General features: G+C 47.3%; 1 protein-coding gene across 1 annotated transcript in view; it reads left to right on the top strand.

Moving 5' to 3' along the window:
- Positions 1–1,858: 1,858 nt before the first annotated feature.
- LOC138492881 (period circadian protein homolog 2-like) overlaps positions 1,859–12,081 on the top strand; it is a 344,827-nt gene continuing 334,604 nt past the window's right edge. Inside the window, 2 exon segments of the mRNA XM_069620199.1 lie at positions 1,859–1,872; positions 2,450–2,545. Of these exon segments, the coding sequence (XP_069476300.1) occupies positions 1,859–1,872; positions 2,450–2,545 (110 nt within the window).

Here is a 12,081-nt window from a genome sequence, read left to right as displayed (position 1 = left end):
GGTGCGGGAATGCTGACATTAAAAGTCCTACCCAGGTTGCGACGCAGGCCAATATTCCTAATTCTAAGTGTGGACATGCTAATATTCACTATTCTATCCAAGTCTGGACACGCCAAAGTTCACAATTCTATCTAAGTCTGAACATGCTAGTATTCACAATTCTATCCAAGTGTGGACATGCCAATATTCACAGTTCTATTCAAGTGTGGACATGCTAATATTCACAATTCTATCCAAGTCTGGACACGCCAATATTCACAATTCTATCTAAGTCTGAACATGCTACTATTCACAATTCTATCTAAGTGTGGACATGCTAGTATTCACATTCTAAGTGTGGACATGCTACTATTCACAATTCTATCTAAGTCTGAACATGCTACTATTCACAATTCTATCTAAGTGTGGACATGCCAATATTCACAGTTCTATCTAAGTGTGGACATGCTAGTATTCACAATTCTATCTAAGTGTGGACGTGCTAATATTGAAGTTTCATCTAAGTGCGGCGCTTGTTGACCTTGACAAGTATGTTAATATGTAATGCAAGGCAACTTCGACAATCCTGTCATGAATAAGTTAAGTCTGGTGTTCACAAATCTTTCTGAGTGCACCTGGTGTGAGTCTATGGCAGAATTCTAAGTGTGGCACATGCTAACAATCACATTTCTATCTAGATGCGACGCAAGCTAAAGGTCCGTTCCGTACATGTGTGGCACTAGCATATGCATCACAAGGCAACATTTACATTCCATTTACATCGGTTACAAGTCTTCCAAGGTATGTATTAATAAAGTCTATGGAATTCTACACTATGGAAGGTAAGGTAGAGTGACAGGGGCTTTCTGGAGTAGAGTAATTGCTCTACACCCCACCCATGCCACACTTACAGTTTTATTGGTGTCTGCTGGCTTCCTTGGTGTCCCCTGCGGACACCTGCAGACACTTTGTCGAGCCGCCTCTGTTGGAGCCGCCCTTGGCCTTGGGGCCCTTCGCCGCGGGGGCTGCCGGGCAGAGGGCTGCCCTGTGGAGATGGTTTTAGTAGTATAGAGTGAGCCAATCGAGATGAGGGGGTGGTCTGGGAGGCGGGAGGAGGGAGGGGAGGAATGGGAAGCCAAGCGAACGGGGAGAAACAACCACGTGGGCGCCGGTACCAGGAGGCACACTGGGCCTCTCAATCATAAAATTAAGGGATCCAGGAGGGTCTTGTGCTGGGCCTCACTCACCTGTGCAGCGCCTGGTGGAATGGCGTCTGCACGGCGAGTGAGGTCTCTAGGCCATTGTACACACGGCCTCTAATCCAATCAAGGGCCGGGGGCAGTCTGGGAGGCGGGAGGAAGGAGGGGAGGAATGGGAAGCCAATCGAACGGGTACAAACAACCACGTGGGCGCCGGTACCAGGAGGCACACCGGGCCTCTCAATCATAAAATTAAGGGACCCAGGAGGGTCTTGTGCTGGGCCTCACTCACCTGTGCAGCGCCTGGTGGAATGGCATCTGCACAGCGAGTGAGGTCTCTAGGCCTCACTCTAGACCATTGTACACATTGTATAGCTGTTTTATACCATTACATACCTATTTTCTAGTAACATTAGGAAGAAAATCTGAAACAGGAAAAAGGAAACAAAATCTGCTATTTTATTCTATATCACGTGGGTGGCTTCCATTGGGGGTTACCAAACTTTTAAAGCAAAGCACGTTTTTTCATGCCCAGCAAAGGGCCGTTTTTACAGATATCAGTGGGAACTGTGGCCTAATTTTGTGACTGTAAGGATTAGGACATACTCGGTTTTTGGTTTTTTTTCAGGCCAACTATTGTAAACAACAAAGAGAGGGCGATAGGTCTGCAGAATGTGGGAATGAGAAGGGATAGGTAAGGAGAGGATGAATCATGGAAGGAAATACAACATTCAGGGACAGATGGGCAAATGGCCACAGCATGAGATGTGGAGTATGTATCACCAACACCTGTACTGCCTCCTTTGTTAGTGGCAGAACAGATGTCTCTGAGAGGGTGAGGAAGGGGTGAAGCTCAGATGGGCATGGTCACTCTTCACACTCTCCTTTAGTCTCACCACCTAAAAGTACCCTATGAGGGAAATGGTGGGGGATTTTGACAAGGTGGGAGTCTAATCTTGTCTTTGAGGCATGGATGCCACTTGGCCTTCTTGCTTTGGACCACCCATGGGATGCTATCACTGTTTACATGTTGAGTAATTCAGGAGAACCATTACGTATTTTGGTTGTTCATCTTTTCCATATGATTTAGGAAGTTAGAAATACAATTACTAGATCATGTTGGCCGCATTGTAAAGTGAAAAAATATTTTGATGCTGGATTTGAAGGTTTAGCTATATTTGTGGTTACTCTATTACATGGTTTTAGAAAAGCTTTCAGTGGCCAAAAGTTAATTCATTCCAAGGCTTACAAAATCATGTTTTCATTCTCAGCTCCAGCTTGCAGAGCCCTTCCGTTCACAGGAGCTCCAATGCTTTCCATCTTATGATGGCAAACTCTGAACACAACCCTTCAACTAGTGGATGCAGGTATGTTGTAAATACGAGTCCTTGTTCTTAGTGGTGACACTTGGATTGATGTTCATATTTGATTATATTTTTGAAAGGATGGTACTTATCCCAGAAAGAAAATAACTGTACAAAACCTGTTCTGGGCAAAATAAGAGTGGAAACACATAATTGTGTGTTGTAAATGACGATCAGCCAAATATGTTGCACTATCTTAACATATTTGTCATCCAATCTCTGTTATTCCTGTCTGTCTGGGCGGAAATACAAGCAAATATGTGATGAACTGCACATCTAATTCTGTTGTCCACACAAGAGGTCTTCAAATATCTGTCACCCACAGTTGGTCTACATTGTAGTCCACACATTTCTAGGAAGAATGCTACGTAGGCACATTGCGTCTCTGGTGCCTATTCACAAGAACATTGCTTTGCCATTTATATTACTTTCTTTTCTCAAGCCTATACTACTATTACGTTTATAGTGAAAGGCCTTTATATGATGACCAACATCCTTGTTTTAGCACAACCCTTTTTTTTGTCTCTGATGGCCTATTCACTATTTCCTGTTTGACTCTGTGTTCGTTTATCCAGCTGCCTGGCCATATTGTAATAATAGCCATTTGGAATTCCCATGACTGGTTACCCATCCTGTGCTCTGTTCAAAACCTTGGCAAATCACTCTGAATAGAGCCAAGCCTCTTCTATAAAACAACAATTTCCTCTAGCATCGACTCTTGCTCTCTTACAAATGTCCTGGTCACCCCCTCCTAAAAGGAAATAGCCATACACATGTGGAGTGCATCATCTTTGTTAGGGAGAATTCTCTTATAAGACTAATTTCCCAAACCTAATGAGTCCCGCAGCAGCTTTGCTGGATTTTTGGGGTTTGTTTTTTTCTCCTACTAAGAGTGAGACTCTTTTACTCCCACTCTTAGGCATGATTTGGGGTATGTCTTTGACTTGTTATGTGCTTATGGGCTATAGGGTTTCTTTTTACTCCATAGGGTATCATCTGTTTTAGTGTATGTGTTACACAGCACCCTCAGTGCAGTAACACAGGGGTGTCATAGTGACCCCCAAACATAGACTCCATACCCTGGGACTGACTACTGTCTCCCAGGCCATGTAAAGTCACCATTGACTTTACTAGTCCAAAATTGTGAACAGAACCAGTACCAACCATCATATTGTGGAAGTACTGGAAGGGGTTAATTAGATTGCCCTGGGTCTGTTTTCAAGGGGGCACTGTCCAATCCCCCCTTGTCGAGTTTCTGGCTGGTGGCAGTGGTTACCACGCAAAATATTCCACCGGAATATTTCCTATGGGATTTCCCATTGATTTTAAACACACCACTTTTTTGGTGCAATGTTAAAGATACCGCTGGTTTATTTATTTAATATTAAATCCCCGGTTGGGTCTTTTTGCCAGAACTCTTTTCTAAAATGGTGTTTGCGTCCGTCTCTGTAACTCTAACCAAGGTTGAGCCCTTTGTTCCACTTTTTGGCGGGCTTCTCCACAGAAGCCCTCCAAATGGTGCCACTCTGTCTGGGTTCCATAGGATGTGTGGGGAGGGGAATTGGCACACTGGACTGCGTTGCCTTAAAAACCCAAGTCGCACTCTATTCTGATTGGCCCAGTAGTGAGCTGCCCGGCTCACCACTTAGCATGTGTGAGTGACAGCTAGGCTGTTGAATGGGCGTTTTTCTGCATAAAAGCAGGGTCTTTGGGACTGGAACTGCAGAAGTCGCCACAGGACCTAAGAATCCGAAGAGGGAAGAAGCTGAGCCATCTGCAACAACGACACCACCGGTGGAGCCCTGCTACAACGAACTAACCACTTTCCCAACGACAAGAGAAGATCTTCTGCTGGACGAGTCTTTTTCCTTTGAGCTGGTAGGATCAACCACTTCACCCTTTTCACCTTCCAAAGACGTCTATTGGTCGAATCTCCCGTGCCAAGCACCCCGGCGGCCGGATAGCCAAGCTTCACCACTTTGACTGCGAATAAAAGGAACGCACCTTTTAACTGGAGAACTCCGCGGCTGGTTTCATCCCTGTGCAGTGCATCAACTCATCGACGAGATCTTCTCTTCCCCTGGTTGGAACCACGAACTTCAACCACTGCCAGGAACAACTGCCACCGCTGGAGCCTCCTCTCTCTTTAAGGTACTGTGTTCTGCCTGGCCGTCCGTTCTACGGATTGCTAAAGGTGACCCTTAAATCCTTGACTTTCCAAATGGGTTGGCTCGAGACCTCCTAACTTTACTTCTTGAAACACCCCAACCTCTTTTGAACATTCTGCAAAGACCTTTAGTGCAACTTAAACTGTGTGAACTTGGGCACATTTCCCCTTGCTCCATTTAAAGTGGGCCTGGCCTATGAACTTTGGCTCTACAGTGTATACTGCCTTTTATTCCCTTGCTTTGAACTCCTAAAAGTGTTGGGACCTGTATTATTTTTATGCCCTGCCTTTTTCTCTCCCTGTAACTGAACTATTGGAGTGCCATCTAGGTTACACGCTCACATCTGTTTTAACAAATAGTGGTGCTTTAACCCTGACTTGTCTGATAGTTATCAAGGGAGGTGTTTATACTTTACCTGACTGTGTTTTAACTTGCTTTTGATTTAGAGTGCTAGTGTATTGCGTAAAGTGTGTTTTAAATAAATAATTATATACTTTTGATACAAAGCTCTGGTCAGTGTTTGTTTGCTCTACTGTGTTTTTAGCCCTATTGTGTATACTCTATATACTGCCCTACTCTTCTTGAGAGAAGTCTGACTGCTCAGCCACAGCTACCAGGTAAATCTGGGTGGTGCAGACTGCTACCAATTGGGTTTACTGCTTACTCCTGTAGTCTTAATCTTCTTGCAGTGTTCCCCAAGGGAACTGCACAGGATTCTGCCTAACAATCTTCAGACAGTTTTCTAATCTTGCCTTTTCATTCACCCGTTTGAAATGCCTGGAGTAATGTAATCCCTGCTCTCCTACCATTCTTTTCGCGCTCTGAAACACTTTTGTATAAATAAAATATCAATATCAAGTTATAATACCAAAACTGTATTAATTTGTAGAATAGACGATTTTTGAATGAACATGTACTCTAGCCATGGTCAATTCAATCATTAATACCTCAATCACTGGCTTGTCTATCCTTAAAAGGCCCTAATCTACATAATAGCCTTGCTAGGAACAGAATTCAAATTATGGTTTCTTTTGGCGCCATGTGGCATCCAGTATGACCCACCTGTATACCCTGCATTGTCATCATTACACTTCCCCTGTTATTCACACTTTCTTATGCATTCCAGTTCTACACCTATGGGAATTACTTAAGCATTTTTCTGTTGCCCTTTAGCCTCCAAATGACATCTTCCATCTCTTGAATGAGGGCCAAGACTAGTCGGATTCCTGTAAGGTTGATAATCATCTAAAACTAAATTATTTTGAGACAGATCTTCACCATCGGCCTGCAGCCCAATAACTGGCCCCTCTCCTTGGCAATCTAGTTCTAGCCCTAGTGCACCTGGTTGGACCCGAGTCAAATATTGTGCATCAAGTATTGTTTTTGTTTTCCATTGATTCTTCTTCAACTTTAAGTCAATCTTCGACAACTTTGCAAAATGCACCTAAAACAGAGTTGCCATATTTAAGCCATTGTTGCGCTGGTGTGGACTCAGTCACTTCAACAATGGCCTTCTATGAACCTTGCTATGTATTAACTAACACACCTACTGCAGCACTATACAACTCATATTCTCCTGAAACTCAATGGTTGGCCCATAGAACTACCTAACCCAGTAGCTCGTCACAACACCACAATGTACATAATTCTTCAATTTTTCACTCTTTCAGATACTAATGTATTTTGTCCGGAACTGTGATATTTATGATAAAATGGGCAGATTGAGACCTGTTTTTGCACATTCGTCTGAATATGCAAATGCAACTGGTTACAGTCAACTGGTAGGCACATTGGGGGCGTGGCTTGGGCAGCCATGGAGTAGGACGTGCTTCCCGTGTAGCTCTGGAGGATCCAACAGATGATCCAAAAAAACTACCTTTGAAAATGCGCCACGGGTTCCAGAATTGATCACACACGCATGGGAATGTATGCTCTGCTTATTGTGTAAAGATTGAGAGAATTGTAAGCGGGAGTCTGGAGGAATTGCTCGACGAACGACGGCGGCAGTTCGGTCCATTGTCACACAAGATGGCCGACAACAAAGGAAACGACACTGGGGTACCTGAAGAGGACGAATAGAGGCAGCGGTCACCGGGAAAGAACGGCAATAGCGAGGTGAAGACGGAACAAAACCCCTGCTGGCTGTGGGCCTTGGGTCGTGGAGGCTTGGGGGCTGGCCCGGACGGCAGGGGCCCGAGGGCAACAGAGGTGTGAAAATGCAGGCCGCACCACGACAAGCACGAGCAGCGCTCGCTCGGCATTGATCAGCAACTAGCAGCGGTGAGAGGATGTCGCGACTGCCTTGAGATCACCACGACGGTCGGTGAAGAGCGGAAATTACAGTTGGGAAGACACTCGGACGCTAGGGAGACCCAACGGAGACCGGAATATTGTGGCGCGAGGGGCCATGGGCAAGAATAAGAACAAACAACCCACGACGGATATTTTTGCGAAAACACAGCAGTCTCCTGCGGCCAGCGCAACCAAAGGGCTGGTGGCACAGGCTGAGGGCGCAACAGCGGCTGATAATCATCAGATTTTAGAAGCCATCACGGAGCTGAAGGAATCTTGGGGGGTTGCGATGATGGACCTACGCACTTCCCTGGAAGCTAAAATCGAAGCAGTGGGCATCGAAGTCTCCCTGCTGAGACAAGATGTCAGGGGACTGGCGGAACGCACAAGCTGCCTGGAGGGTGCGGTGAAATCTAACACGGACACCAGCACCAACAATGCAAAGGAGATCCATGTCCTTAAACAACAAGTGGCCAACTTGGAGTCTCGAGCAGAAGAAGCAGAAGGGAGAGCGAGGAGAAACAATATTCATGTGGTGGGCTTGCCGGAAGGCGAAGAAGGCCAGGACCCGACTGATTACATTGAGAACTTACTCCTACAAGCAATTGGGGCCAGTACACACTCGCAGGGTTTTGCGGTGGAGCGCGCACATAGGGCCCTTATGAGGAAGCCGAGACCAGGGGCCCCTCCACGAGCGATAATTGCTAAAATACTGAACTATAAAGACCGCGAGAAAATATTGGAATATTTTCGGAAAGGCGAAACAATTGAGAGGGCCTCGAGTACTATCACGGCATACCCGGACTATACTATGCTGGTCCAAAAGCAGCGGTACAGCTATGTAACTATCAAAAGGAGGCTACGGGCTGCTGGGATAAAATATATGCTGCTGTACCCTGTGAAATTGAAGATCGTACATAAGGGCAAATTGCATTTTTTTAACACTCCGGAAGAAGCAACAATATGGCTTGATCTGCAGGGCTGCCCGGATCAAGACACGGAAGAGACACAAAATGGACGCGAAAAGTGACTCAGATACGGTATGCATACTGCTAGGGCGGTGAGCGAACTTCCCGAGGACGCCTAGGCGAAGGCTGAGAACGATGGGCCTGGCTGTAAGAGGCTGATGTTCGATTACATATTGCTGATTGTGAGAGACTTGATGGACTGGAATATAGTGGCAGTTACATATATTTAAATTGTTTGGCAATGTGTAGTTGATTGATGTGCTAGTGGAGCGCAGGGCGGAAGTACCCTACCCCCGAATTATAGTTGTAGTTGTAGTAGGTTGGCCACTAGGGCGGCCTCACCCTGCGGAGCTTCGAGTACAGGCAAAAGCCGGAAAGAGCTAGATGCGGGGGAGCCTGAGATCCAGGGATGGAGCTGGGCAACAGTTAGGGGGGAGAGTGTTGGGGAAGGGATAGGAGGCGGGGGGAGAGGGAACGGGAAGTTTGGTGTGTTTTTGGGTAAAGGGGTTTTAGAATGGGATGCGAGCCTATATGGATTGGATTGGAACTTGAAGCTAAACGATACCTGGAGGGGAGGGAACGGGACTATACCAGACCATGGGGGACCTTAAAATACTCACATGGAATGTGCGGGGGCTTAACAGCTATTTAAAAAGGAACAAGGTTATGCTGTATCTACGCAGGCAGAAAATAGACATTGCATTGCTGCAGGAAACCCACCTCACACGTGAGAGGATGGACATGATTGCGGGAAAGTGGAAAGGGGTGTTGGTGGGCTCGTCTTACTCGGCCTACGCAAGAGGAGTACTTATATGTGTAGCGCCACATGTTACGTTTCAGTGGTTGCAAGTGGTGGCTGAGACAGACGGGAGGATGGTTATGCTGAGGGGATTGGTAGAGAACAGGGAGATAAGTATTGTTAACACGTACGCCCCGAACCAAAATACAGCGGCGTACATTAGGACACTGAGTGCGAATCTGAGCTGGTGTGTGGGTAGCGCAGTGATCTGGGGAGGGGACTTCAACTGTGTACTGAACCCGAGGGTGGATAGATCGGATCGGATGGGATATTAGATAGACCAGCCCCTGCAGTCAGGGCGCTACAGACACTGCTTGATGACTTTGGGCTGGAAGATGCATGGAGAGTGTGGCACCCTGGGGAAAGGCAATATTCGCATTACTTGGCCCCACAGCAGTTATCAACGAGGTTGGACTATGTCTTTATCACCTGACATGATAGCGGAGATAGCATACATAGAGTACAGGGCCAGGGTCCTCTCGGACCACTCGCCCCTGATTCTTGCATGGCAATATTGCCCCCGAGGGCGAGGATCCCGACATGGCACCTACGAGCGGAGGTGTTGAGGGACCCCTTCTTCAGAGAGGACTTGCGGGAGGAGATAGTAAACTATTTTGAAACCAACACTGGGAGTGTGGACTCGGCGGGGACATTATGGGAGGCCTTTAAGGTTGTCATGAGGGGGGCGGCCATGGCGAAATCCAAGGACCTACAGGGGGGGGTTTCGGCTGAACTGAGAAAGACGGAAGCAAAATTGGAAGAGGCCTTAAAAGCTGCAGATGATACAGCGGAGAAACTAGATTTGATACTTAAGCTACAGCAAAAATGCGGAATATTGGGAGAGGTTGTGTAACCTTAATTATAAAAGGTACATAGAGAGACAGCATGTGGGAGGCGATAAACCGGGGAGACTTTTGGCGTGGTTATATAAGAGCGAGACCCCCAGAGCCACAATTAGAACTATAGAGAGTGAAGATGGTAGCGTAGAGGATACCCAGGAGAGAGTTAATCAAGCGTTTGTGGATTACTATAAAGGGTTATACGGGGAAGACGGGGAAAGCAGCTGTGTAATGATAGAGGAAACGCTGGAGGATATGGGGCTGCCCAAGATAAGCGAGGAGGAAAGAGAGGAATTGGACTCCCCGATTACCCTGGAAGAACTGGGGGAGGTGGTGAGGCAGTTGCCCACTAGTAAGACCCCGGGCACAGATGGGCTCCCAAGCGAATTTTATAAGGTAAATATAGAAGAGGTCCTCCCTCCGCTGCTAGAAATGATAAACTAAGCATTCGAGATGGGCCGCTTACCGGAGTCACTCAGAGAGGCTGTCATAGTACCTCTCCCTAAACCACATAAACCTGGGCGTAGCTGTGGCTCCTTTAGACCTGTGTCGATGCTGAACCAAGACGGTAAGATATTGACTGCAGTCCTGGCGAATAGACTGAAGAGGGTTATTGGCAAGTTAATACATCCGGATCAAACGGGCTATGTCCCCCATCGAAACATCACCAATAATCATAGACGACTCCGGGGGATCATTGAGTTTGGCAGTGGAAGGGATGAGGAAATGGCAATCGTGTCCTTGGATGCGATCAAGGCCTTTGACTCCGTCAAGTGGCCGTGGCTGCTGGCGGCCCTGAAACACTATGGGTTAGGGCCTGGCTATGTGAGGTGGGCGAAGATTTTGTACAGTGAACCGCTGGCTAGAGTTAAGACAGGATCTGTGATTTCAGAGAGGTGGCAGCTTAGCAGGGGTACTAGACAGGGATGCCCGTGGTCTCGTATGCTCTACATACTGGCCCTGGAACCTCTTGCGATCTATCTGCAGCAACAATATGACACTATAGGCATTGAGGTGAAAGGGGAGCGGCACCTGATTTCCCTATATGCAGATGACATGCTACTGTACCTACGATTCCCAGAAGAGAATCTCCAGTACATCCTAGACGTGATGGAGAGATATGCTGTGTTGTCTGGTATAGCAGTGAATCCCCAGAAGTCCAGCATGTTCCCATTGGGGGGGTACAAGGGGATTCCATCGGAGCGATTACCTGTATTGCAGGTGCCATGGGCGGTTCGCACGTTTCCGTACTTGGAGATTAATATATACCACACTGTGGAAGAGGAGCACAAGTGTAACACAGAAGTAGCCATTAGAAACATCGAGAAGTGCATGCGGTTTTGGGCAAAGCTGCCTCTGGCGATGATGGGACGGGGAGCGATGCTAAAGATGATGGTCCTGCCGAGGCTCCTACATTACTTCGGGAATATACCGTACCTGATTCCTAGGGGGTTTTCACTAAACTAAATAGCATGTGTAGGGACTTTCTGTGGCACGGCACGCGAAACAGAGTGGCCTTGTGGAAGCTTCAGAACTTCCATGACAAAGGGGGAATTAAGCTGCCCAACTACGAGGCGTACTATGTGGCGAGCCAGTTGCAGTATGTTGCCAAATGGCTATCTGATGAAGAGACCTCCAAACACAGGTTGCTTGGGCGGGATTGTGCACCTTTTTATCTGAAAGAAGTCATGTGGGCACCCAGAGCGGAAATGGGGGGCGCCCTTAAATGATGCTACTAGGATGGAAGGTGTGGCGCAGGGCATGCCAAATGATGGGGGACCCATCCCCATGCTCACCGCAGATGCCATTGGTAGTATTGACAGGGGCGGACGCTCAGCTGCGACTGATACTCCGGACCCACTAGGAACCGGCTGGTGTGGCAACGATGGGGGACATCTGGAAAGAGGGCTCTAGTGTTACTTTTGAGGGGCTACGGGAAGTAGCTGGGTTGCATGAAGGCCAGTACATTACGTACCACAGAATGGTACAGAGGATTAAGAGAACATGGCCTGAAACTGTGCTGGGGGAGGAATTGGACGCCACCATAGACGTGATATATGATATAGCTGAGGGGGGTCATGAGATTTCCAGACTGTATGAGATGTTGATGTCTAAAGTGGGGAAGGAGGTCACGCAGTTGAGAATGGACTGGGAAACGGAGGTTGGGGCCCAAATGGGAGATGGGATGTGGAAAAGGGCGCAGGGGTATCATAAGAAGATGTCTAGAAACACGAGGCTCAAACAGATACAGCTGTACATAACACACAGGGCTTACATGACGCCTTGGAGGATATCGAGGTTTGAGAATGCAGGTCGGCAAGCATGCCCCAAATGTGACGAAGAGAACGCGGGCATGGTGCATATGTTCTGGTCATGCCCGATCATAGAGAGGTTCTGGAGGGGTGTAAAGTAGAAACTAGAAGGAAGAGGGGTCAAGATGGTAGTGGATACGGTGTGGGCCTTTCTGCTGGGG

This window comes from Ambystoma mexicanum, chromosome 10 (assembly GCF_040938575.1).
Source record: "Ambystoma mexicanum isolate Mex_15411 chromosome 10, UKY_AmexF1_1, whole genome shotgun sequence".
Taxonomy (NCBI): Eukaryota; Metazoa; Chordata; class Amphibia; order Caudata; family Ambystomatidae; genus Ambystoma; species Ambystoma mexicanum.
This window is presented reverse-complemented; position numbering and strand designations above follow the sequence as displayed.